At 47.5% G+C, this 27267-nt stretch overlaps 1 protein-coding gene across 1 annotated transcript in view; it reads left to right on the forward strand.

Moving 5' to 3' along the window:
* Window positions 1–27267, forward strand: part of LOC138471465 (xenotropic and polytropic retrovirus receptor 1 homolog) — a 245232-nt gene that overhangs the window by 40217 nt on the left and 177748 nt on the right. Inside the window, exon 3 of the mRNA XM_069609088.1 lies at window positions 6839–7056. Coding sequence (XP_069465189.1) covers window positions 6839–7056 — 218 coding nt within the window. The remainder of the gene's footprint in view (window positions 1–6838; window positions 7057–27267) is intronic.

The following is a 27267-nucleotide window of genomic DNA, read 5'->3' on the forward strand; positions in this document are numbered from 1 at the left end:
ATAGGTGTGAGCAACCAATCAGTTTGCTTCAAATGCAGGCTAAACCGGACAGTTGCTTGCCTTCGCCCAATTACCCCCTTCCGCTCGTCCTACGCTACTCTGCACCGGCACACCTCTCGTGCTGCCTCAAAATCCATCACCCGCCTCAACAATAGAGTCTACTTACTTTGAAGATGACACAGATGGCACCTGATCCTTACCGGCCCCTCAGCTTCCCTCACAGCAACGCCGCTCGTGACCGCCATGAAAATATGGGAGAGGCTCTGAACGTTGTCCATGCCACGGTTTCCATGGTGACATTCTATTTGTAGTAAAAACAGGACTTGCGTCTCCCTCAAAGAAATGGCGGTTAGCACCCTGACTGTTTAGCCGTGGATGCTAATGGCATATCAATATAAAGATTCTGGCACGCTCCCAGCAATATTTCAATCATAATGTCGACCAGGAACGTACCCAAAATAGGATATTGAATCATGTGTTAGCTAACGTGGTCGATGATGTGCCCAGGGAATATGCGATTTGTGCCGAGGGACTTAGGGGGCGATCTCCCCAGAGCTGGACCAGGTAGATTGACTGCATGAACCTATAGAGGGGTGTGGGGGCACTGGTATTATGAAAACCCTATCATGGAACATAGCGAAGCTAAAGCGTGTTCACACTGACCCAGCATGGTGTGATTTTGTTTGAGACCACCAAGTCATCGTTCTGCAGGAATAATTAGCGACGGAGCCTATACCACTCCAGAGTTTCGCAACATTTATGGCTCCTGCTACTAAGGGGCCCAGAGGCAGACCGTGGGGAGGGGGTCTACAGATTCGGGTGGATATAAACTTGTGTTGGGTGGTGGAATCTATAGACACAGGTATACCTGATTTACAACTGCTTGTGGTGTCCTCTGAACTAGTGGAGAGAGGTCTGCTGTTTGATCTTTATAATAGACCTAACAGGGGTTTAGGGCTAGAAACTCTATCGAAGCTCAAGGGATTATGTCATTTAGATCTGCCCCAAATACTAGGAAGCCAGTATGTTTTGGTTGCGGGTGATATGAACCTGCAACTGGAACCTTTGTTGGCCTCAGAGGGCCTTTGGGAAGACCAGGACGCTGCCTGGTCTATTCCACCCCTGTTGTCTACACCTATCAAGAGAGTTCCCAAAGCAGCAGTGGAATCTGCATGTATCATTGCCAATCTGAACCCCAGAGCTTTGACAGCAGATTGGTAGGTGACCAGCTGGCCCAAACACCATTTAGAGGCCCTCAGGGCCAATCTCATATTGATTACCATTTTATTTCAGCTGTAACTGGTTTAGGACCAGGGAACTGGTCGTAATTGATCAGAATGAGAGTGACCACAAGACCCTATCCCTTAGTTGCGATCTGGATATTGGCGGGCCTCTTTGAGGGCTATTAGGGAAGCCCGCCAACACGGCCATTGTGGACAACCTGGGTACTATCTGTGCAGCCAGCCTGCGTGATGGGGTAATGGTTACAGAATTTGGAACCCTGTCAAAGACTCTAGTACCATTCTTGACCATCCACTGGGGGAAGATTAAACCAAGGTTAGATAAAAACAACCCCTGGTGTGATGAGGAATGTGCAGTGGCAAAAAGAGAGATTGTTCTCTACTTTAGCTCTCCTAGCCCGATAGACAAAGGTATGCCACAAGCCCAAAGATTAAAGTATAAACAGCTGCTATCCACAAAGATCATATAAAAAAGGGTCCTGGTAAGGTTTGTTTGAGGCAATGGTTCAAAAAGATGTGTCCAGATTCTGGAAATTGGTTACCCGCTGTGTCATTGGTGGAGAGCGGCCGTTACAATGCCACATATCGGGCGATGGCTGGTGATACAGATGTAGTTTATTCGCCAGAGTGGGATGTAAGTAAAGACCCGCCAGCCTCTACCACAGAAAGGGACATTGGTTATTTCTAATAAGGCGGTGGGGAGGCTGTACGCTCTCAGAAACTGGTTAAAGCGGCAAGGCCTGATTTGATACCATTGGACTTCTACCGGGATGAACACTCAATCTGGATCCCAGTGTTGTCTAGACTTTTTAATGCAGTTATTCATGCAAAAATAGTCAAGGGTACATGGACTGAGGCTACAATAGTCCCAGCATATAAAAAGGAGGCAAGAAGAAGCCCAAAAACGACCGCTCTATGTCCCTGCTGGACTCCATTGGGAAGACCTTTGGCAAAGCTTTGCAAACCAGATTGCAGGGGTTAGTGGATGACATTGGTATCATTAGCAATGTGCAGGCAGGGTTTAGAGTGGGTAGGAAACTGTTGACCATTGTTTTCTATTATTCCTCCTTACCCAAAAGTACACCGAGTTACTTAAAATGATATGTTATTTTCCTCGACCTGAAAACAGCGTTCGACTTGCCCAGAGGTACCTTGCTGCAGGTCTTGAAGAATAGAAATGATCCTTTAACCCTAATAGAAGCAATTAAACTGCTGTACGAGAAAACGTCAGCGTCAGTTCGCAATGGGACAGGAGGGGCACAAACAAAACCATTTGAGGTTAACTGTGGGGTGCGCCAAGGTTGCGTCTTGGCTCTGCTCCTTTTTCTGCTTTATGTACAGGAAATAGTGAATGCCTTAAAACTGGCTGTATGGGATGCACCTAGAATTGACTCTACGAGGTGGCCCACCTTATTTTTTGCTGATGACGCGGCAATACGTGCAATAACCCCAAAGGGGCTTAAAGTAGCATTTGACATCTTGGGGTAACGCAAGGACCTTGGTCTATAATTTAATATTACTAAAACAAAGGTACTGCTTTTTAAGCCTCCCTTTACCAAATCCCATAAATTGAGAGTTGAGTTAGAAGGTTGCGAATTGGAGCAAGTTAGGTAGTTTGATTACTTGGGGACTAGATTCAATGAAGTGGGAGGTTGGGCTGACCAATTAATGAAAGCTAATGTTAACCTATCGAAGTATAGTTGGGGCGTTTCTTCTTTATTTCCGGAGCCATGGTAGTGGGGCAATCTCTCTGGCTATGGAGTTGTTTGACAAGCAGGCCTTTCCAGCAGCATTATATGGTGTTAAGATATGGGGCTATACTCCCACAAAGGGCCTATCCATAATTGAAAACACCTTCCTTAAGAAATTGATGTTACTACCTAGAAAGGCCCCAACCTCATTGATCCATCTGGACCTGCAGACATGGCCCATAGCTGCACAGATTACCCTAAAGCCAGTGCTGTACTGGGTAAGAATCTGGGCCGACCCTGGCTTGCTCCCCTACAGAGCTGCGCTCACAGACTTTCTTAATATGGATGGTGCAGCCAATTGTGGGTGGGTGTGGCAGGTGAAATCTATGCTAATAGGGCTGAATGTAGAACCCCTCTGGACCGTCCCCTTGGAATGCCGGAATGACTCCAAAGTTGCCCTGAAACTAAAGGCTAAGCTTGTTGCCAGGACCCGTTTAGAGTCTCTAGGCCGTGCCTTGAAGAATGGTCCGGAATTCCTACCTATGAACATGATGGGGAATTGTAAGCCCATCTGGGATGAGATTCACCCACCCTATGAGGGCTCACTTTATGTACACTTTAGATTAGGGATTCTATATGCTGCTTACTGCACTACGGTCTGCCTGTAATTCAGGTGTTTGCCCTCTGTGTCGAGCATCTGTCAAAACTCTATTGCACTTTATGTTAATTTGTCCAGTTTATCGATCTTTGAGATGAAGGTATTTGAAGCCTATCTTGCTGGAGGTGAGTATAAGAAATAGACATGATGCCATGCTGCTCTTAACCTGTTCCTTGGAGAGGAAGGTCCTTTTATCTACAGCTAGATATGTGCATCCTGCTTGGCTCTTAAGAAGTAGATTGTTGGGCATTGCATGATTATGTAAGTGATGCTTTCGAGAGGCTGTGAGCTTGCTCTCCTCTCGGAGGCTTCTTTTTGCAGAGATCCTGTTCCAGGAGTTTTTATACTAAATCGTTTCTTTTTGTATAACCAGATTGCTTCCTTTTTGTACAACTTTTATGCTATGTGCATTTTTTAACCCTACCTATCAATTGTTTTATGTATAAATCGTATTGATTATGGTTATGTTTTGCTAAAGGTCTAACCGAATAGAGCTTTAAAAATTATAATGGCTGCTGCTGGTGGTTTACATGGCTGGTAATGGCCCTTTACCCCCAGGGAATCTTGGTTTAGCGCCTATTAGCTGCCATATACACCTCAATATAACATAGCTGACAACCTTAATATGTATACAGTACAAATGATCAAGGCTTTTATGTCAAACACAAATAACTTCAGTGTATTCTCGATACATTTTCACTTTGTTCAAAAAATACATTTGTATTCATACAACCTTAATAGACATATGTGTTGTAGAACATATGATACTGAGTTGGCTTTAATGGGAAGATTATTGTGACTTGGATTATTTAAAAATTGTGTATCTGTGAAGAAAGCTTAGGCATTCTTCAAATGTACTCACAGCTAGAATGAACAAATCAAACACAGGTAATTACATTTGTAATCGATTTGAGAAGAACAGTCCTGAGGAAAGGTCTCTACAATTACAAATGGATGAAACATGTCAACCAGTTAGGTACCAGTTTGATTTATACGGTAGAACCTAAAAAAAAAGGCTCCTGTTCGGAAATATACACAATAAATCCTTCCTACTTTACAAATTGCGCATCATTGACAAACACTTCCGCGCCCTTTCACTGAGTGTTTCTGCTTTACAGACATGTGTTTTAGAAAGGAGACATTAAGCAAAGATGTCTGCATCTGTTGGTATTAAGTGAAAGTGACTATGTTCGACTGAACTCAAAAAGAATGAGCCAGCAAGATTTGAACGGCAACTAGTTGTTCAATAAATTGACTTTCCACGTGTTCGTATTTATCAATAAGGAAATCAATAATACTAACATTGATAATCTTAGCAATTGTGAAAATATTGTTCATTAAAATAAATAGTTGCGGGTAGACCTTTGCTGTCTGTCTGACTTTCCCAACTGTTCCCAGCAGAAAGAGGACTGGTCTAAAAGGAAGTTCAAAGAGGACAAAGCCATCTGCTGGTGCTTATTTAGGGATGGCTAGGAAATGTGGGGCGCTTACAGGTATTTCCTCTTTTCTTGATGTAGACTTACCGGGTCAGTCTTTAGCAATCTGAAACTACTGCTATATCCGGTGTCCAGTCATTCTTTCGAAAACATAGTTTCGAAAGACAAAAGTTCCGAATACAAGGTTTTGAAAAATAAATAAATTCCAATGCATTTTTTCATGGTACAGATTTTATTTTAGTTTCGTATAGAAAAAAAAAGTTTTTTTTAAAAGAAAACGAGGGGTTTAGGGGGGAACCACCTATTATTTATTAATTTTTTTAAAATGCATTCAACATTTTTTTTAGAGGTTTTTGTGTCGAAACCTTTGTATTTAGAAACTATCACTGTCGAAAAGATCACTATAAACCCTGCTATCCACATTAATGGGCCCATGAACAGGAAAATCGTAGGCAGGCAAGTACTAATGAGGTCACCAACTGCGGCATCCCTGAGAAATGCAGTCATTTTCTGCCCTCATTGCATCAATGCATTTGTTTATAAGTTCTGGGGATAGTTTATTGACATTGTTCCAGTACTGGGCAATTTTGCACGCGTGCCAGGCAATTTTCCACCACAAATGGGAAGCTGTGAAATAACATTTTGACCCACAATCTAGTGCAAAAATGAAATTAGCACTGACAGACCAGTACAAAGATTTCAACAGTCTGTCTAAAATCACTACTCTCTGAGCCTGTCCTGTCTCGCAACAGGCAAACAAAACCCACAAAGGAATCAGGAAGCAGGCTGGTCCCTTTAAAGTCCCTCAAACCTTCCTAGAGTGGATCAAGACCTCTGGTTGGCCAGTCGAACGTCTCCTCTCAAGTCTCGGACTTCCCGATTGGACAGCCCCACCTTGAGTCCTGAGGTGGAGTAAGACTCTTGGGAAAACAAAAGGGAATCCCGCAGGGCAGGCGAGTCTTTGATAAATTGCTGACACCAGTGAAAAATTCAGCTGCACTGGAGCAATTTATGTACTGTGGCCCCCTGCCTCCAGAACCTGCGATATAGGCAAGTAGCGAAGCATATCTTCTTGTATTGCCTGCTCCAAAAATGTGGCTGTGTGTCTCCTGCATTCTCTTGGAAGCACTGAGCGTATGTGCAATTATGGGAAGCAAGGCCCTGCTCAAAGGGTATTGCTGCACACTTTTATCAAATGTCACGTTGCAAAGACATGGTGACCTATTTATTTGTGAGCGTTGCAAAAGGTGCTAAAGACAGGTGTAAATGTGGTGTACCTGTCTTTACATTATTTTTGACACTCATGGTGATTTTAGTTGTTTTTGCATGTGGTGTGGCGGCAAGTAGCGGGTATACTTTCCTGCCTTGCATTTCGGCTCGGCCTGAAAATGTGGTTGTACGCCGGGGTCAAATTAATAGATTCTCATGGTATCCACCTGTTTTTAGCACCTGCTAAAAGCAGTGAATTGAATACAAATCTATTGTAAATGCTTCACGCACTCATTAATTGTGAGGTGCAATTACACTTTTTCCAAAATGTGGTGGAAAAAAGGTGTAAATGCGGTTTTCTCTGTTTCAACCCTTTTTGCCTCGTTTGTATTCGGAATTATGAAAATTGCACGACGAAGACTCATTTGCATGGTAGAGCAAATACAGGCAGTGCCCTCCATACAATTAGCCCTTTTTTGAAAATGAGTTTGATGATGTTTGGTCTTGACAGGCAATTACGTTTAACAAGGCAGTGAGGTTGCTTCAAATAACACACCCACAGTTCACTTGTAAATTAACGTGCCTTTCGTTTCGTAACTGCAGAAAAGCTGGCTGAGGCCCATCGGCGGCTCTTGGCACTAGAGATGGAGCTGGAACTGGCGTCTGAAGTCCCAAAGGAAGATTCCTCTTCCGTGCCCAGGAAACACACGAGGCTACTGAATACGTCCCACAGTCACCGGGCGCAGCATAAGACCATGTGCGACCTGAAGCTGGCCTTCAGTGAGCTCTACCTCAGCCTCGTGCTGCTGCAGAACTACCAGGTGAGGTGGAAACACAGCTCGTGCATCGCTGGCCAGGGGCAGGTGGCACGCGTTACGGTAAGTGCTTGGCCTGGCAGCATGCTTCCACTGTTGGTAGCATCTCAAGATGGACTGTGTAGCAGGTCCATGGATGGACGTAAAGGGCGTTGAATGATCATTCGCTATCAGAAATGATCTGATGTGTTTCAGAACTTTATAGTGAAAGAGGTTTTTCTAGCAAACACTATTCACTTTGGTGCTTTCCAAGCGCTACATTGTATAATTGTGAGAAGTTATTACTATGGAAGGGGTCAGGTGGCATTGTATTCGCTGATGTTGTTATGGCCTTCAGCTTTACTGCTGCAATTCTGTAGGAAACACGAAAGCAGTTCACTAAGTAACACGAAGCTCCCACCTCCAGTGCACAACTTATGTCAAGGTATTTCTTTCAGCTCATTGTGAACATGTGGATTGATAGTGTTTGAATAATGGGAAATGTCTATTGGTTGTGCGAAAGTTCCTTGCCTGACTCTTGGGGTAGATGGTGTGGCGGCCATAAAAGCTGAGTACCACCAAGCGCTAACATGATGCTGGGCCTGGGGGCAGTGCAGGGATGAGCCGAGGGCCTACCACTTCCTTCCCCTTCCTTTGGGCATTGGCTCATTGCATGCACGGCCCCTTCAAAAGAGGCTCAAGTCATGGGGAGAACTGGGGTACTACCACTGTAAAATGTCATCACATATAAAAGCTGTAAACCCCCAACTCCTGCGGGGTATTCTGGCATGAGGTTCCTAAACGCGGAAAAGGTTAGACTGTGGCTTTATGGGAAGGAGTGTTTACCAAGTGTTGTCCACGAGGAGAAAACAGTTCCTGAAGTGCTGATGCCTGGGAAACACCTGGCCCGCTGTGTATTTGCTGCTCCCTGGATCAGCAGAACTTCAAGTGAACTTGCATTGTAGAGCTCAGTCACAACCACTCCACTCCTAGTGTTAGTGGAATCCCAAGATGGCGGCTGACTGTGATTATCTACGGCCAGATCTCCATGAGGCGAAGGGCAGAGTGACGTAGGCCGCTGGGATAACACGGTTAAAGCACTGCTTAACCAATCAGATTCAAAGCCTGATAAGATCCATACAGAGTGTTCCTAGTGAGGGCTCTCCTTGGGGCAAGGCAAACCCATTGTATAAATCACAGGCTTCGGGAGAATAGGGTAGGTGTTTGGAGGCAGAGAAGGAGCTTTGGAAAGAGATGGAGGTAGAAAGAGAAGGAGACTGGGGTGGTGTAGGAGGAACGCATCTGGAGGGAGGTGCCAGAAGGAGAGAGAGGAGGAGTTAGGTGGGAATATTGAGCCAGTGGTTAGGAGGAACACCAGGAGGAGTGAGGTGGAAAAAAAGGCAGCAGAGGTGAGGAGCAACACCAATAGGAGTGCGGGGGCTTGAGGTAGAGGAGTATATCCAGGATGAGGTTCTGGGTGACCGGGAGGAGGAGTACATTCAGGAGGTGATTTGATGCAACCTCAGAGGAGTAAAGGAAGAGTAGATTAAGAAGGAGGGCGGAGGAGAAGACCAGAAAGAAGCGAGGAAGGAGCAGGCGCACGCTCAGGTTGAGGTGTGTGAGTGAAGGAGGTGCAGAAACAATGAGCACGTGATGAAGCATCAAGGGTGCCGGAGGGAGAGAACATAGAGGGTAAAGCAGAGGTGCGGGAATGGTTCCCTTAGGCATGAGAGCATTGTGAATCAGCAAGGAGGTAGAAGAGTATGGCGTGTTAGAGACTAGAGCCGGGACCCAAAGATAGGACGTGAAGAAGACACTCTGGAGAAGTTGAGGAGGCACGCCTCTTGATGGAAGCTTTGGGGTTTATCCTAGTAACATTCAGAACTCATTTCTGCTGTTTTCCAGGCTTAGCGGCATGCAAGTGCGTGTGGGGTCGCGAGTCAAGGGCTCTCTCCAAGGAGTCAAGGATGACAAGCAGAGGACCTGAAACACCAAAGAGAGAGGAGCAAAAAAGAACCCTCATTGGCCCCAATAGTGTGAGTGATTGAGAAATGAGGATAGTGTTCAGGGATCCATGGATTGAGAATTATGAAACCATAAACTTTGCTAAACTCATAGGGCCTCATTATAAGGCTGGCGCTCCTGTAATGAAGGGGGCCGGTACGGGACCGGCCCCCTTCATTCCGGGAGCGCCGATTACGAGCTTCCCATTGTGGGACCCGGATCGCACGCTTGGTAAAACCAGGCGTGCTTTCCGGGTCCCGCGAGGGGAAGAGGGAGGCAATAACGGGCCAGATGTAATCTGCCCGTTATTACCTCCCTCCCCATTCCCATTGAGCCCTATGTGGGCTTAAATGGGAATGGGGATGGGTTCCTGCAAGGAGGAATTACCGGGTCCTCCTATGTCGGAGCAACCCGGTAAGTCCCCATTGCAGGAACCCGGTAATGGAGCCCGGAACAGAGGCAGCCATGGAGCTAATAGCTCCATGGCTACCTCCATTCTCGTAATGAGGCCCATAGTCTTTCAAATTCAGAAGCTTTGTTGTTTTAACCTTCCAAGTTGAAGTTTTGCCAAGGTTAAGGTTAATTTTCCTTAATTAGCAAACATGTGGGAGCCCCTCTACCGAGAACAAACACAGCCAAATGACCTGTTTCATGGGTAGGTTCCCACTTAGGACGGTCTACAACCACGTTTTAGCTCACTGTACCTTTCACAGAGGAATCTCCATTTGCATATCAGTCTGGTCCCACCCACCATGGCAGTCCAGCACCGGAATGCTAAACAATTCTCCTTTTAGTAAGAGTACCAACAGCAACCCCAGGCCCATGTTTCTGCCTAGTCGGGCCTCATCAGTGAGGTGAAGCTGTGCCTCTATGAGCACAGTGAGCAAGGGGTCCACATCTGGATTACCGTAGGGTTCACCCCGAAGTATTACACAATTATCAAACATGTCTCAGCCCCCTACTGAGAACAAACACAACCAAATAACCAGTTCTTTGGGCAGGGTCCCACTCAGGAGGGTCTATAACCTGGTTTAGCTCACTTTTTAGCTTCCCACATCGCTCTTCTAAGTTGTATGGGAATATCATGCTGCGTTATCCGTACCAGTAAACCCGGCTATAGATACCTCCACGCGCGCTTCCAGATTTCGTGATTGGGTTGCACCACGTGTTACCTCAAATGCAATTGTTCTTCGCGGTTTACAACTTCTAAAAAAAAACAATGTGTTAGCATTGATCTCATCTGAAGCAGCTGTGCCATTTTCCACCGCTCAGGTAGTTCAGCTTGATGTGGTACAGGCTGCTGGTGTTCTTCACTCTGTCACACATCTTCCAGGAGGGCTTGATTTACTGCCTAACATTGTGGATCCTGCTCGCCTATCTAGTCATGCTTGGTGGACAATGTTGCAGGCAGAAAAGACAGACAATATAGACAATATGCACTCCTTCCGTCATGGCATCAATTTTGAAGCTACACTACAAACACCTAATTGGGCGAAGAGACTCGTGTCATTCGTGCCATATTCTGTGTGCAGACTGCTGCCATACCGCCCCATGCACTTGGTGATTCAATGCCCATCATAGCAAGCATTTTCTGCTTCTTTGGCATGTGGGTGGGTTCTCATGGGTGCCCTGCATCTGTTCCTTTGCATACACTAAGATAGGATCCAAGCTCTAAGCCAGTTCTGCAACCGACCACTGTGTTATGCTGGTCAGAAATCACTACATGTCCCTGTGCTGGAGATCTCTTATCACCTGAATTTGGCAGGGCATTTAATCAAGCTTACTGCCAGTAATGAGTGGTCTTCAAAAAAGCTGGGCTTTTACAGGTAACCCGGGATTCATGTGGAACTTGGAGGGGATCTTTGTGATATCATAGTTCCATCACTTGCCCCATAGATCATCAGTGGAGCAAATAAATTATGGGACCTCATCGACAGGTTTAAGTAATAATTTAGAATTATTGAGCAACAAACTTTCACCCTCCTTCTGAATGGGCCAGATGTGATGACGAATATGTAGAAAAGGGATATCCAATGCTTTTCACTGGATCCGCCCCATTCCACTGAGGGAGGATTGGAGTTCTCACACGGCGTGCAGCCCTTGCACAGACACTCTGCACTGAGCTCCAGTGTGGATTCTTGCACTGTGCAGGAACTCTTCGTGTTGGTGTGTTTTCTGATGCACATGTATCAGCATGATTATTAGCAGATTGTGCCAGACTTTTCTGAGTCGCAAACCAATAGAATCAAGTGGCACCGATGGCTGCCATATTTGTCATGGTGCCCGCTATTGCCTGTGTGCATACACAGGTGGAGGCGATCACTCCAAACTTGCCGCATGCTCTGGTGAAAGGCGTGGAAATCTTTGCGCATGCTTGGCTGCGCAGCTTTTTACCGCAGCATGTAGGGACTCCTCCATCTGTCTCTGTCATCTGCTATGGGGTACCTCTGTAAAATGTATTGTTCCGCTGATAAGTAGAACATTTGTGTGTAGTGTAACTCACAATGTAATTCTCCTTTCAGGTGGATGCTTACATTCAGTTGTGGGGGAGGGTGATGTGGTAAAAAGGGACTTCCTGATACTGTGCCTAAGGGGTGGGAAGAACGAGCATACTTTATGATTCACGTTTAAAGAAAGAATGTGGGCCCGAATCATTGAATATTTGCCCGGTTCAAAGTGAATTTGCACTGGAACCGTGCAAAGTGTGTTTTTTTCGTGCAAAGTCTGTGCAAAGTCATTTTGAATTGCAAAAATGACTATGAGCTGACTTTGCCCAGACTTTGTACTGCAAAAATACACTTTGCTCAGTTCCATGAATCAGGGTTTGTGTTGGCAGTGCAAAGTCACTTTTCAGCAGTGCAAATTCACTTTGAACAGGGCAAATATTCCATGAATTGGGCACTGCCTGTTCACATTTACTGTTACATTCTGCTATAAACGTTGGTCCTTGTGGCATCGCGGCAGAACTTGCCGTTCCGCATTTGTGAATCCCCCCAGCATGGTGGCGTATCTTTCATGCTATTCATTGAGTGCCGGCATAGTTGTTTCACGTTCTTCTCCGACGCTGCCTGCGGGTCATGTGACCGGATATAAGGAACCGATTGCTTTGCCTCCGCGTGTCGCTACTCTCTTAGTCCAGACGCTTTGTAAGTGATTGCCTCTTAGGGATCTTTACTCTCTGACTTGTGCTTGATTGCTAACCTTTTTCCTCTTGTGTACTTCAGAATTGAATCTTCCAGATATCAGGGAATCTTTGACTCCACCCGCTGAGACCCCTCGCAGTTTCCCTCCGGACCTCTGTCCGCATCTCGTATTTGTGCCCGGCTGCTGCTTTCATTCTACGGTACTTACTTTCCTGACATTTCCCTCCTCTCATTTCCTAGATCCGCCATTCAGCTACTTGCTATTATACTACTAATCCTCCTCCTCTCCCGTACATTTTAGGAGTGTACCTTCCATCCTTTCAGCCTTTCGAGTTCCTTGACACACTGAGCGTAATTTATCTACATTAGAATATCTGAGGCAGATATAGGTAGGCGCAGGGTTTCTGTGGGACTCTCCTGTTCCGTCTTCAACCTCTCTCACCTGTCCTTTCTCATTTTACAGAACACTTCCCGACAGAATTCCTACTTCAGAATCACAGAGTTCCTGCAAGATTCCGGGACGTTGAATCCAGACAAGACCCAGTGTCATCAGTGCCGCGCAGGTTTTTTTCCCATAGAGGGTTTCCTTGGGGACGCAGTCCTCTCTTCTCCTGGTTGTTCTATCCGGGTAGGGAGTGATTGGTCTTATAGGGAAGCTTTCGCAATCGTCAGTACCATTGCCTTCCCAGTTACTGCTGGATGTTCAGGTTAGTGCGTTCAATCTATATATCATAATTTAATGCTTATGAAAAGCTCTTAACATTAACTGAGCTAACAGATAACAGATAGCGACGCCTAAAAAAAAACCTTCTCTTTTTGGTACATCCGGCAAGTAACCATGGAACAGCAAATGCAACAACTCATGGCTGCCATGCAGTCTATAGGCCTCATTACACGGAAGGTGGTAAGGGTTAACGGTCACCGGTAATGGTACCGGTGACCGTTAACCCTTACCGCCTTACTACGAGGTCCCTTTGCGGGTTGGTACTTTAACGCCTGCTTTTTAGCAGGCGTTAAAAACCAACCCGCAAAGGGACCAGGTTGCTAATTACGGTACCACAATTTGCGGTACCGTAATCACCACCTTCCCCATTCCCATTATGCCCTATGGGGCAAAAATGGGAATGGGGAAGGGCAATGGGGGAAGGGGGAATTACCGCCCCGCCAACCTTGGAATAGGGCGGCAATTCCCCTTTCCTCCAAAGTGGTGCCGGTATTTTACCGGCATGGACCAAGGTGCTAACAGCACCTTGGTCCACCGCCTGCCGTGTAATGAGGCCCTATGTCTTTGGAACTGCAAAATGTCAAGCAAGACAATGCGCAGCTCCGTCAACAAATAGCTTGAGTAGCCCCTGAGAACCCACCGTCCTCTCTGCCTTCTGGCAAATTTGATGGGGATCCTCATAAATTGAAAGAGTTTTTGGATAGTTGCACGGTACAATTTACATTTAAACCAAGATATTTCCCTACTGATAAGGACAAGGTAGGGTTTTTGATTTCCCACCTTTCTGGCCTTGCGTTAGCATGGGCAACCCCATTAGTTACCTCGGGAAATGCGATCCTGGATTCGTATCCAGCCTTTATAAACAGCCTTAAGTCCATGTTTAACAGACAAGAGATATCAGTGGCCTCCCAGGAGAAACTCCTCGATCTTAGGCAAGGGAATAAGGATCTCCTGGCTTACATTACCCTGTTTAAACAGTTATCCTCTGAAACTAATTGGACGGACGACACTCTTCTTACTTTATTCCGAAGAGGACTCACAGAAGAGTTAAAAAATGAAGTGTCCAGAGTTCCCCGTCCAGCCAACCTAGCTGACATGATCACCATCACCATGCAGATGGATTATCGTCTCCAAGAGAGATTAGTTGAAAGAAAGAAAGGAAAGGGTTTTCGCTCACGATACGAGTACTACCCAACCCCCAGCAAGACCCCACAAACAGAAGAGCCCATACAGATTGGGACAGCCCGAGGTCCACTATCTTTGAATGAAAAGGAACGATGTAAGACTCTAGGTCTATGCATGTATTGCGGTTCCTTCACCCATGTGTTACGAGATTGCCCAACTGTACCGCCCCGCAGACTAGGATCACAAGCTTCGGGAAACTCCAAATCCCAGTCGTAGGAGGAACCACGGCTGGGAAAAATGAAGGAGGTTCCTCGACCTAGATAGACGTATCACACCCGTCTCAATCACAGGACCTTACCATGGTGGTTGTGTCTCTGACTCTGATGTTCCAAGACCAAGTAATTCAGATGGTTCCGGCTTTAGTGGATTGCGGAGCCGCTGGGAATTTCATTGACGATAAATGGGTAGAAAGCAAAGGAATTGCCCGGATCGCTAAGACATGCATAACGCCTATTCAAGGGGTGGATGGGAGCCATTTAAGCTCAGGTCCTATTCGGGAGCAAACTAAACCCTTAACATGCTTGATAGCTTCACATAAGGAAACCCTTACATTTGATTTGATTAAGGCAGCACATTTTCCCATCATACTAGGCTTGCCTTGGTTACGGTTACACAATCTGTTTATAAACTAATCTGCTGGTACCCTATTCCTGGGATCTGAATACTGTGTGACTCACTGTCTCTCTCATGAATCTGTAGGACTTCATATCTCTCCACAAGAGCCCAGTCACACTCAGATCCCAATGATTTCCCAGTTAGGAAACGTCCCTGTATGTTACCAGAAATATCTATCTGCATTTTCCACACCGCAGTTTCCTACGTTACCTCTGCATCGGAGAGATGACTGTCATATAGAGTTGATTCCCAATCTGCCTGTTCCATGTGGACGAATGTATGTGTTATCCCAGCGAGAAAAAGAGGCTCTCAAGGAGTACCTTCATACCAACTTGCAAAATGGCCTTATTACCGAATCCACCTCCTCAGCCGGGGCCTCTCTATTCTTTATTCCGAAAAAAGACACAGAGAAGCTCCGACCTTGTATTGACTATAGGGGCCTCAACAAGATCACGGTACCAGACAAATATCCAATGCCCCTAATTCCAGAAATTCTCAAGGCAGTACAAGGGGCCTCCATTTACACAAAATTGGACCTCCGAGGGGCGTATCATCTCATCCGTATCGCTCCAGGAGATGAATGGAAGACAGCCTTCCGAACACCCTTTGGGCACTATGAGTATCAGGTAATGCCCTGTGGCCTCTCAAATGCCCCAGCCATATTTCAAAGATTTATGGACCATTTATTTGCAGATATCTTATTGCACTATGTGATCGTATATTTGGATGACATTTTTGTCTTTTCCGCGAACGAAACAGATCACATCCGTCATGTGACAGTAGTCCTAGATCGACTTCAAGCTAATCATTTGTATTGCAAGGCGAAAAAATGCGAATCCCACAATACTCAGGTCAATTATCTGGGGTTCGTGCTATCAGCTCAGGGGGTGTCGATGGACCCAAGAAAGGTATTGGCGGTATTGGAATGGCCATCTCCATCAAATATTAAAGAGATACAACGGTTCCTGGGCTTCGCCAATTTTTATCGTAAATTCATCCCATGGTTTTCCGACATCATTCTTCCCATAACTAGATTATTGAAAAAAGATGTACCCTTTTCCTGGGATTCAAAGACGGAAGAGGCCTTTGATAAACTAAAAAGATTGTTTTCCTCTGCCCCAATATTGCCTACCCCAGTCCAAACAGTTTATTCTAGAGACTGATGCATCTCACTATGCTTTAAGAGCAGTCCTCCTGCAGAGATCAAGCCAAGGTGTGGAGTTACCAGTTGCCTATTTATACAAGACCTTTAATCCCTCTGAAGTCAACTACTCGGTACTGGAAAAAGAACTACTGGCTATCAAGAGATCATTTGAGGAGTGGAGACATCTATTATTAGGGTCTCCATTCCCTGTGGAAGTCCGTACAGATTATCAAAACCTGGAAGTACTTCAACAGGCCCAAACTACCACTAGTCATCAGGCACGTTGGGCACACTTCTTCCTTCCCTATCGTATTATATTTACCTTTCTACCGGGAAGCCAAAATCTTAGAGCAGATGCTCTATCCCGGAAGGATCATCCTACAGCTAGATTTAGCCCGGAGAGCCTGTTCCCCAGGGCTCAATTCATATCAGTACTAACTGATTTTCTCCAGACAATTAAGCAGGGCATGGCTCTACATCTACAGTCCTGTGAAGATCTCGAACGGAGCTACCAGTTAACGAGGAACCATGGAATTTTCTTTTATAAGGAGCAAGTACTTGTACCTTCCACCACTCTTCGGAAGGAGGTACTATATATGTGCCATGATTCTAAAGCGGCTGGCCATCATGGATATCAGTCCACGTTAGAACTCATCAAACGTCATTTCTGGTGGCCTGATCTTCTCTCCGATGTGTGTGACTATGTCTCTGCGTGTGCTACCTGTCTGCAATCCAAATCAACTAGACAGCCTGCGTTGGGTTTACTTACCCAAATGCCTATCCCTGAAAGACCCTGGCAAATGATTTCTACAGATTTCATAGTAGATCTCCCCCAATCCTCTCATCACACTGTGATAATGGTTACAATAGACTATTTCACAAAGATGGCTCACTTCACCCCTTTGTCTAAACTCCCTAAAACAGACCAGATGGCCAGAATCTTCATTTCAGATATTTTCTCTCGTCATGGGCTACCGGACACAATCGTGTCAGACCGGGGTCCCCAGTACATCTCCCTTTTTTGGCAGAAGTTGTGCAGCTTTTTGGGAATCAGAAGGGCACTGAGCTCAGGGTATCATCCACAGATAATGGGCAAACAGAACGCTTGAATCAACTGTTGGAATGCTATTTACGTCGTTTCGTATCGGCTGCACAAGACGACTGGGTTGACCTCTTACCATTGGCGGAGTTCGCCTATAATAACGCCAAGCAATCGGCATTGAAGACCAGCCCTTTCTATTGCACTTATGGTTACCATCCAGCATATGTTCTGACCATTTCACCATCTCCTTCCTGTTGCCCCGGAGTGGACCGGCTTGTTGCGGACATTCAACTGGGTCATCAAGTAGCTCGAAGGGCTCTTCGCTCTGCACAGGATCGCGCCAAGGAGACTGCAGATCGCCGTCGAAGGCCAGCTCCAAAAGTGTCGGTCGGCGACAGTGTATGGCTGTCTTCTCGATTTCTTCCCCGCCAGTTAGTTCCTTCTAAGTTGTCCCCCCGGTTCTTTGGTCCCTTCAGTGTGGTGTCGCTGGTGGGCACTGCAGCAATCAGATTCTCACTGCCTCCTTCTTGGTCTCGGATACATCTGTGTTTCATCTCTCCCAGATTAAGATGGGAGTACCTGATCGTTTTCAACGCTCCCCTGTTTCTCGTCCACCCCCTGTGTCTACTGCTACGGGACCTGAATTTGAAGTGGCTGCTATTTGTGACTCCCGTTACCACAGGGGTCGTCTTCAGTTCCTGATCGATTGGAAGGGGTTTTCTCCGGCTGACAGGTCCTGGGAACCGGCTTCAGGGGTTCATGCCCCTTGTTTGGTTCGCAAGTTCTTCCGGCTGCATCCCAGAAAGCCGGGTTCCCCGCCTTTGCAGAGGGGGCATACTGTTACATCCTGCTATAAACGTTGGTCCTTGTGGCATCGCGGCAGAACTTGCCATTCTGCATTTGTGAATCCCCCCAGCATGGTGGCGTATCTTTCATGCTATTCATTGAGTGCCGGCATAGTTGTTTCACGTTCTTCTCCGACGCTGCCTGCGGGTCATGTGACCGGATATAAGGAACCGATTGCTTTGCCTCCGCGCGTCGCTACTCTCTTAGTCCAGACGCTTCATAAGTGATCGCCTCCTAGGGATCTTTACTCTCTGACTTGTGCTTGATTGCTAACCTTTTTCCTCTTGTGTACTTCAGAATTGAATCTTCCAGATATCAGGGAATCTTTGACTCCACCCGCCGAGACCCCTCGCAGTTTCCCTCCGGACCTCAGTCCGAATATCGTATTTGTGCCTGGCTGTTGCTTTCATTCTACGGTACTTACTTTCCTGACATTTCCCTACTCTCATTTCCTAGATCCGCCATTCAGCTACATGCTATTATACTACTAACCCTCCTCTCTCGTACATTTTAGGAGTGTTCCTTCCATCCTTTCAGCCTTCCGAGTTCCTTGACACACGGAGCATAATTTATCTGCATTAGAATATCCGAGGCAGATATAGGTAAGCGCAGGGTTTCTGTGGAACTCTCCTGTTCCGTCTTCATCCTCTCTCACCTGTCCTTTCTCATTTTACAGAACACTTCCCGACAGAATTCGTACTTCAGAATCACAGAGTTCCTGCAAGATTCCGGGACGTTGAATCCAGACAAGACCTAGTGTCATCAGTGCCACGCAGGTTTTTTTTCCCATAGAGGGTTTCCCTGGGGGCGCAGTCCTCTCTTCTCCTGGTTGTTCTATCCGGTTAGGGAGTGATTGGGCTTATAGGGAAGCTTTCGCAATCGTCAGTACCTTTGCCTTCCCAGTTACTGCTGGATGTTCAGGTTAGTGCGTTCAATCTATATATCATGATTTAATGCTTATGAAAAGCTCTTAACATTAACTGAGCTAACAGAAAACATTTACTGTCTTAAAATGTAATACAACATTTTGGAAAAAAAAGGTCAGGATCTGGATGAAGGAGCCCAAAAGTGTCGACATGCAATCGGTTGCGATCCTTAACCCTGATTTACTGGGTTCATTGGAAGGAGCCGACATATCATGGTCCTGCTACGAGGATCCCTCCTAACAAGTGCTGTGGTATATAAAGGAAATTCTATGTACACACCACGGGAACCATCAGTGGAGTGGCATATTGCTCCCAACTACATAAATTCAGGCCCCATTTTAAGACAGTACTGCTGCCAAGAATGAACTTCACCAGGACCAGAATAAATTCTTGACCCGGTCAAGCTGCTAGAATCGGCCTAGTAACAGAGCCCTACCACCAGATCAATACATAGAAAAAAACACTTTTCCTTTGCAGCAGTGTCCTCTTTCTCCTTCTTTCTTGACTTGTCCTGATAGTGTTATGCATTCCAACCAGGACTAAGCAACCAAATATGTGTCTCTGTTGATCGTATGTGGGCATGACTTCTAAACTTAGTACTTTTAGCCACATTGAAAGTGTAAACTTTTAAGCTTATACAATCCAGTTTAATGGAATTTTAAAGCCCCTTATTGTTATTATTCTATGCCATGTACTGCACTGTCCTTTCCCCCCGCACTTTCGCCCTTCCCCCATCCCATGCACTTGCGCGATCTGATTGACACCTGGCCTAGTAGGATCGCTGTCTGTCCTCCCTTTGTTCCCCCTCCCTTGCCTCATCGCGCCTTGAAACACTTGTGTATAGGCATGTTATAAATGCCATATCATATATATCATTTCTCAAGATACTATTATTTGTGGTGTTTCATTAACCACAGTGAAAGTGGCATACACAATACTGACCACAGATGATCAGTATGTTGTTATAAAGAATTGTATGTTCAATTAATTTTTATAATGATATTTGTGTTTGCTTACATTCTATTTTTTGTAATATGATCATATCACACATTTGTATCCTTTTTTTAATTTTTTCTTCCTATACAATAATTGTATACATTTGCAATTCTTCAAAACAGTTATTCCATTCACACTACTGCTCCCGTCCAATTTCTTTCCAATTGGCCTACCTCATTTTGTCATCCTTCCCCCTTTTATCTTTCACAAAGTGCCAACTTCTATTTCAATTTTCAGTATATTGGTTGCTTGTAATATGCCCATTAAGGACAGAAACATGTTGCTTCATAGCATATAAGGGCAGGCTGCTACAGGGAAGGGTGGAAAGAGCAAAAAGGGAGGAGGGCGTAAACTGTTCAGTTGCCGATCCAGAAAAGGTGAGTCTTAAGGGTAGCTTGGAAAAAGAAGCAGGCTTCTTTCTGTTGAAGATGGGAAAGGTGTGTCAAAGGGATGGTGCATGCATTGTAAAAAAGGTATTCGCACCCGGGGAAGTGCTCAGCCAATCAGGTGGCTGGAGACGCGGGTGAGAACGCACAGTGTTGGACCCCGCTCATGCGCACGCACTCAGGCCTACAGATGACAAGGAGCCAAATTCACGGTGAACTAACTTTATTCACCTCCGAATCCTAACTGCCGTCTCCTCCCCCCAGCCCCTCCCTTTCCGTCTTTCCTCCCGCTCTTTCTCCTTGGCTGCCCTTAAAGTGGCAGTGTCTTTTTATTCATGTGTAACACCTCCCCCGTGCTTATCATGACAGTCCAGCTACATCTGTTCGATGAGCCTCATCGGTTTCTTTATCGTCCTCAGGGGTCTCCCTGGTGATTCTCTGCTCTCGCCGCTTGACTCTATTGGGGGTTCTGTTTCTTCTTCCTCATCGGGGCTCTCGTCAGGTATCTCTGGTGATTCAGGTTCTTCCAGGTATAGCTTCTTGAAGAATGAGGAGTTACGGGTAATGTCCCCTAGTTCTCCAGTTGCCGTGACCATGGGCCCTTTGATGGCTGTGATGATTCTTGGCTCTGGGTGGCATCGAGTATCCGTTTTCTTGCGCTGTGTTTGTCGGACCAGTACTGTTTGTCCAACTTCCAGCTGTTGTTCCTTTGCTCTCCTTCTGGTGTCAGTCCATTGCTTGGCTTTCCTTCGTTTCTCAGTGTCGCGTTCCCTGATGGCTAGATCTTCTTCCGGCGTGTAGTCCTCCCAACGTGGTATACGCGTTCTGGGTTGGTATCTCACCATGAGTTCGGCGGGTGGCTTTGCAGTCGCGTCATGTTGAGTATTACGGTAGCTTCGGAGCATGCTGCAGATGGCTTTTGGATGGGGTGTCTGTTCCGCTGCTGCCTTTTGTCGGGTCAATTTGATCGTGGCCATAAACCGTTCGACCATCCCGTTGGCTTGGGGCCAGAGGGGTGTGATCTTTTGATGGGAGAAGCCTAGGTGCTTTGCGAAGTTTGCGAATTCCCGTCCCTGGAAAGGGGACCCGTTGTCAGTCTTCACGACATTGGGGATGCCCCATTCGCTGAAAAGTTCATCCACTATGGGTGCATTGTCAATGAAGGATGTCGAGGGTGTTTGCTTAACAAACGGGAATCTTGAGTACTCATCTATTATTACTAATAGATACCCTCCCTCTTCTATGGGTCCATAGAAGTCCATTGCGACCTTTTGCCAGGGTCTTGTTGGCAGCGTGGTGAGCTGAAGGGGGTTTGGGTTTGGTCCTTGGGCTGCTAGCTGGCAGGGTCTGCAGTGTCTGAGCATGTCCTCCACTATCATGTCCATGTATGGGAACCAGACATAGTTCCTGAGGAACCTTTTTGTGTTGTCTATTCCCCTGTGTCCTTCGTGTGCCAGCGTTGCTAGTGTCTTTCTTAGGTCTCTTGGTGCTACTAGCCTCTTTCCTCGTAGTAGCAGCCCTTGGTCAGTTGCTATAAGTTCATCTTTTACTTTGGCTAGCCGGTCCAATTCTTTCTGGTCTACTCCTCCTTCTTCAGTTCTGCTTGAGTGGCGTTCCCTCCATTTGTTGGAGCGAGTGAGTGTGATAGCGGCCCTGATCGTTGGGTCGGCTTTGCTCCTTTCCTCGAACGTCGTGGTGGAGATGGTGGGCGGCATGGCATTTGATGATAGGTACAAGACATATTCAGTGGCCTCATGTGCCAAGGTGTCATCTTTGTCCTGTAGAGGGTGTCTGGATAAATAGTCCGCTGGGTTTGCGTCTCCTCCTGGTTTATGGATAATGGTGTAATCGTATTCCTGTAGTCTTATCCCCCATCGCTCTATGCGGGGTGGCATCTTCGTCCTGGGGTTCCCGAAGATAGATAGGAGGGCTTGGTGGTCTGTCACTAGGGTAAATTTCCGGCCAATGATGAAGTGGTGGTACTTTTCACATGCCCATACCGCGGCCAGACTTTCTCTCTCTGCTTGAGAGTAGGCTTTTTCCGTGTGTGACAGGGCTCGGCTGGCGTAGGCAACTATTGTATGGTGGCCGTTGTCTGCCGAGTCGGTTTGTGCTAGGATGGCTCCCAGCCCCACCGGGCTCGCATCAACTGTGATGATGGTGTGCCAGTTGGGATCAAAGTATGCCAGTTGTTTGTTGTTGGTAAGTCCCTCTTTTATCGCTATGAATGCCTTCTGGCAGGGTGCGTCCCATGTGAACGGTTGGTTCTTCTTCAGGAGATTGCGGAGCGGGTCAGTCGTTGTGGCGTAGTTCGGGAGGTATCGCGCACAATATCCCGCCATTCCTAGTAGCGAGCGTAACTCTGCTGTGTTCGTCGGCGCTCGAAGATCAGTGATGGCCTTTATTTTGTCCGGGTCTGCAGATATTCCGTTGTTTGAGAATATGTGTCCAAAGAATCTGAGACTTGTACTGTTAATGACGCACTTGCACTCATTCAGTGTTAGCCCTGCATCTTGTAGGATGGAGCAGATGTTTCTGAGGGCTCTATCGTGCTGGCCTTGATCTTTCCCGAATATGAGGATGTCATCACTGTAGTTTAATGCATTCGCTTCTGATGCTATGAGACGCCTGATGGTCTCTTGGAATATTTCCGCGGCAGATGAGATGCCGAAGTTTAATCTTTTATATCGGAACAAGCCGTCATGCGTCGCAAATGTGGTTATGGGCCGTGATTCTGGATCCAGGACGAGTTGATGGTAGCCCTGGTTGAGGTCAAGTTTTGAGAAGAACCTCGCCTGGTTTAACCTTATTAGCATGTCCTCCAGTCCTGGTCCTGGATGCCTTTCTCTCTGGATGGCGGTATTTGGGATGCGCATGTCTACGCATATGCGAATGCGACCATTGTCCTTGGGGACGATGACTATTGGTGACACCCAGGGTGTTGGCCCTTCCGCTTTCTCTATGATGTCGTTTCGGAGGAGGAGTTGTATTTCCTTTGATACTTGTTCCTGGAGGTGGAAACCCACTTTCCGTGGGTGTTGTGGAACTGGCCTGACATTTTTGTCTATGTGTAGTTTGATGCATGGCCCTTTTAGCATTCCTACTCCTTCGAACAGTTTGGGGAAAGCGTCCTTGAGTTCTCTTTTTGCCATCGGTCTGTCCGTCATTGCCCTGACGGATTCGCATGGTAGTGGTAGTCCTTGAATGACCTCCGACTGGTCATAATGTAGGTAAATCAGGGCAAGTGCGTTGGCTGTCCTGTAGCTGAGAAGGCAGCGGCCAATAGCTGGGCTTCTTATCACATGTATCGTGGCGGTTGCTGTGATGTCTCTGTGCCGTAGATCGCATTGAAATTTCCCTTTTGATGTCATGGGTTGGGCTGCTCCCCATTGGAAGATGTGTGTCTTAGACTCTTGGATGGGGTATGCCGAGGCTATTTCACAATAAATGTCTTCATTCATGACGTTTACCGTCGCTCCTGTGTCAACGATAAATCTGTTTTGGGCTCTTCCCATCCGAATTGTTACTCTGGGAGCCGCAGTGTCCTCCTCCTCCACGCTGAGAAGGCGTACATACTCTCGGTCGTAACCGTCTTGCAGGTATTGAGGCTGTTCATTTCCACCTGGTGGATAGTGTGATGGGGCGTAGGGGTATGGCTCCCTGTCGCGCTCCCGGATGTCTGGTGTTTCCGCTTTGTGGTTGTCTTCGCGTTCTAGTTCCCGCATGAAATCATCCTGATAGCCATCATATAGTTCGTAGTCTTTCCTGTCCGGTTCAATCTGAAGGCCCTCCAGAGCTCTCACTGTGTTAGGGCGTTGATATGACGGCGCGAGAGGTACATTCCTATCCGCTTGGTGATGCTGTTCTTTATGTCTGTCCAACGTGCGAGGGGCAAATCGTGGGCGTATTGATCCCCCTTCCGGTAGTAGTTCCTTGCACATCACCTGGAAGTGGTTCTCCATTCCGCATCTCATGCACCGTTGCCCGATGGCAGGGCATGGTCCTCTGTGTGGAAATTCGAATCCACAGCGATAGCATTGGCGGTCACCCTGTGCTCGTTGCGTCGGGTACCTCTGGTTGGTCCTTGGTTGGGGGTTTGGCTGGCGGGCGTAGGGATGTATTGCAGCTATGGTTTCTCCCTTCTTTGGGTTCTCAATGGCTGCTGCCTGAATGTCCACTCTTTCGTAGACCCTGGCTAGGTCTAGCACTTCTTTTAGGGATAAGGGTTTCTTGAGGAGGTGCTTCCGGAACATCGAGGATACGCACCCTTCTATGATGCGTAATCTAATGGCTTCTTCGTCGTTAAAGTTAGCAAAGTCACATTTGGATATTTTCCTTTGGAGACGTATTACGAACTCCCCTATTGATTCGTGGGGTAGCTGGCCACATTGGTTGAAGGTGTATCTTTCATAGTCCCGGTTAGGGGAGATGACCAGCTTTTCGTTAATGGCTTGCAGGAGTCTTGCATATGTGGTGCGATCTTGTGGAGGGATTGTGGGTATAATGTTTTTGATTTCTCTCCCTGCGACGTTTGCAAATATGCTCAATATGTTGGGAGGTTCTTGCGTGCCAATGGCACCTACGAAGTCGTCGAATTCCTCCATCCATTCTTCCCATCTTTGCCCCTGATCATGGTGTGGATTTAACGTGAACGGGGCAGGTCTCCTCATTAGGCTTGCATGAGAGGAGGGTGCTCCTGGTGGTGGTGGCGGAGCGTTGGGGTCTGCTGCGTCTGGGGCTGACATGATGGTGTCCCTTAGTGTTCACTAGTCCGTTGGGTGGTATGTGGGCGTTGTTCGCTGTCTTCCGTTGGTATCGTGGCTTACAGTGCACGTGTCTGGACTTGCTGTCTAGGGTGTGGTGCAAAACCTCCTCTTTGGATGGCTTTCCTGGTAGGTTCTTGCTTGTCGCTTTTGGGAGACGCGGGGTTTCCCTCTGTGATGAGGCTTTCTTGCCGTGTGGTCGCTGTAACTGTCCTGTGGGGCACTGGGGTGCCCTTGCACTGGGGTGCTTTCCTTTCCCGATGTTATGTGGGGGGTAGTGTGCTTCTTTCTTTCGTGCTGACGGTGTCCTTTGTGATTTATGTAGGAGAGGGGAGACTCAGGGTTTTCCCTGTCCTCGTAACGTGGCTCCCCTTTGTATGCGTTTCCGCGAAATGTCACGTGCAGGGGACACGGGGTTCCCCCTTCCCAGTTATCCCGATCCGGCACCTTACTTGTTAAATCGATGCCGCAAGCCTGCGGGTTTCCTCTCTCCTGGCGTATGGGCCCGCTGTGGTTCTCTGTCCTCCCTCGCGGATGGCGCGCTTTCTCTGCGGTCTTCCTTCTCTTGGCCTCTCTTGGCTCGCGGGCTCTTCGCGTCGCTGACGTCCTGCAGGTCTGCGACTTCCTTTTCTTGAGGCGCGCGGGCCTCCGCTGGCTCTCTGGTCCACCGCGTAGTTGGTGCGCTGGTCCTCCGGTGGGCGCACCGTCCTCCGTTCGACGACGGACGCGTCACTCCTGTCGTCGGCTGCTGGCGGGTGTGCAGGTCGCTGCACCCTTGCGGGCGCATGGGCCCTCGCGGTGTCTCTCTCACTGCTAGGCTCGCGGGCCAGGCTGCTGGGCACACAGGCCCTCTTTGGATGCTGCTGGGCACACGGGCCCTCCACTCACTGTAGGGCTCACGGGCCCTTCAAGCTGCTGGGCACATGGCACACGGGCCCTCCTTGGAGGCTGCTGGGCACACGGGCCCTCCACTCACTGTTGGGCTCACGGGCCCTTCAAGCTGCTGGGCACACGGGCCCTCCCTGGACGCTGTCGGGCGCACAGGCTCTCCTAGCAGGGCATACGGGCCACTGCTGAACTGCAGGGCACACAGGCCCACCTGACCTGCTGGGCTAACCGCCCTCCTGTCACTGCTGCCAGCACCCGCGGGTTCGCATCGGCTTCGTCGCCAGTGTTGGACCCCGCTCATGCGCACGCACTCAGGCCTACAGATGACACGGAGCCAAATTCACGGTGAACTAACTGTATTCACCTCCGAATCCTAACTGCCGTCTCCTCCCCCCAGCCCCTCCCTTTCCGTCTTTCCTCCCGCTCTTTCTCCTTGGCTGCCCTTAAAGTGGCAGTGTCTTTTTATTCATGTGTAACACACAGTGTAACAGCCGTGTTTGCCCAGCCACCTGAGGCCCTTCCCTGGGTGCTGCCATTTTTTTGGGCACCTCCCTGACCTCTCAAAGCCTCCCCTTGCCCCCATGTCATCCCGAAGCCCCCACCCACCAGCTCAACCACCCCCACCCCACCTACCCGCTAGGGCTCTAGCCACTGCAGCTCCTTCCCTTCCTGGCTGCCGCCATAGAACTAGAAAACGGCTCATGTTCCCTTTTCTATTTTCTATGGCGGCGGCGGCCATCTTTTTAAAAACATTTTTGGGGGAGATTGGGATCGCACAATACGCTGGGAGCCTGTCTCCTGTAAAAAAATAATAAGAAAACTATTTGCATCCCAGACGACCCCTGGGGTGCCAAAAGCAATCACCCATGGTTAGGGGTCATACAGGACCAGTAACGAACGGCCCTGAGCCCTTGCCGAGGCCCGAGCTGTGCTCGGCCCTGAACTCCCGCATAAGGGTGGGGGGGTTTGCTACAATCTCCTGAGTGTTGTTATGAAGCGCTTCGAAAGGGGAGAAAAGGGGAGAAGCATGGAGAGTGAGGATCAGAGATTCCTATACGGTTGGTGAATCTTATTGGAGGATTGTGGGTTCATGGGAACATTGTGGTGTATACCTCTGAGAAAAATAAAGATGATTGTAAAGGAGGCACAGGATGACAATGGCAGTGAGTGGAGGGCCTCATTGCTAATGAGCTGTGATTGTAACTTTTAAAGTTAAAGATTGTGTGGATGGTTTTGTTCTCGATTGATTGAAACAAGCGATTGGCATATACCCATGTACAAGGTGTTCTCACAGTCCAGTCTGGAGAGAGGGATTGGTCTGCAGGGGAGAGGGAGGAGACTGCGATGCATGCTCAGCTGGTTAGGATAATGTTTTGCATCGCTGTGAGGTAGTGGTTGCATAATTTTAGCATGTCTTTCATTTGCTATTTGAACACAAGTTTTCAGTCTAAGAGGATGCCAACTTTAACCCCACTTCCCGGCACAGATGTAAAAACAAAATAAAAAAATAAATGTTCTCCTTGCCAGTTTATATTTTACCACCTAGTATTTACACCTTATTTTTATGAATCAGGTC

This window comes from Ambystoma mexicanum, chromosome 8, assembly GCF_040938575.1.
Source record: "Ambystoma mexicanum isolate Mex_15411 chromosome 8, UKY_AmexF1_1, whole genome shotgun sequence".
Lineage (NCBI taxonomy): Eukaryota > Metazoa > Chordata > Amphibia > Caudata > Ambystomatidae > Ambystoma > Ambystoma mexicanum.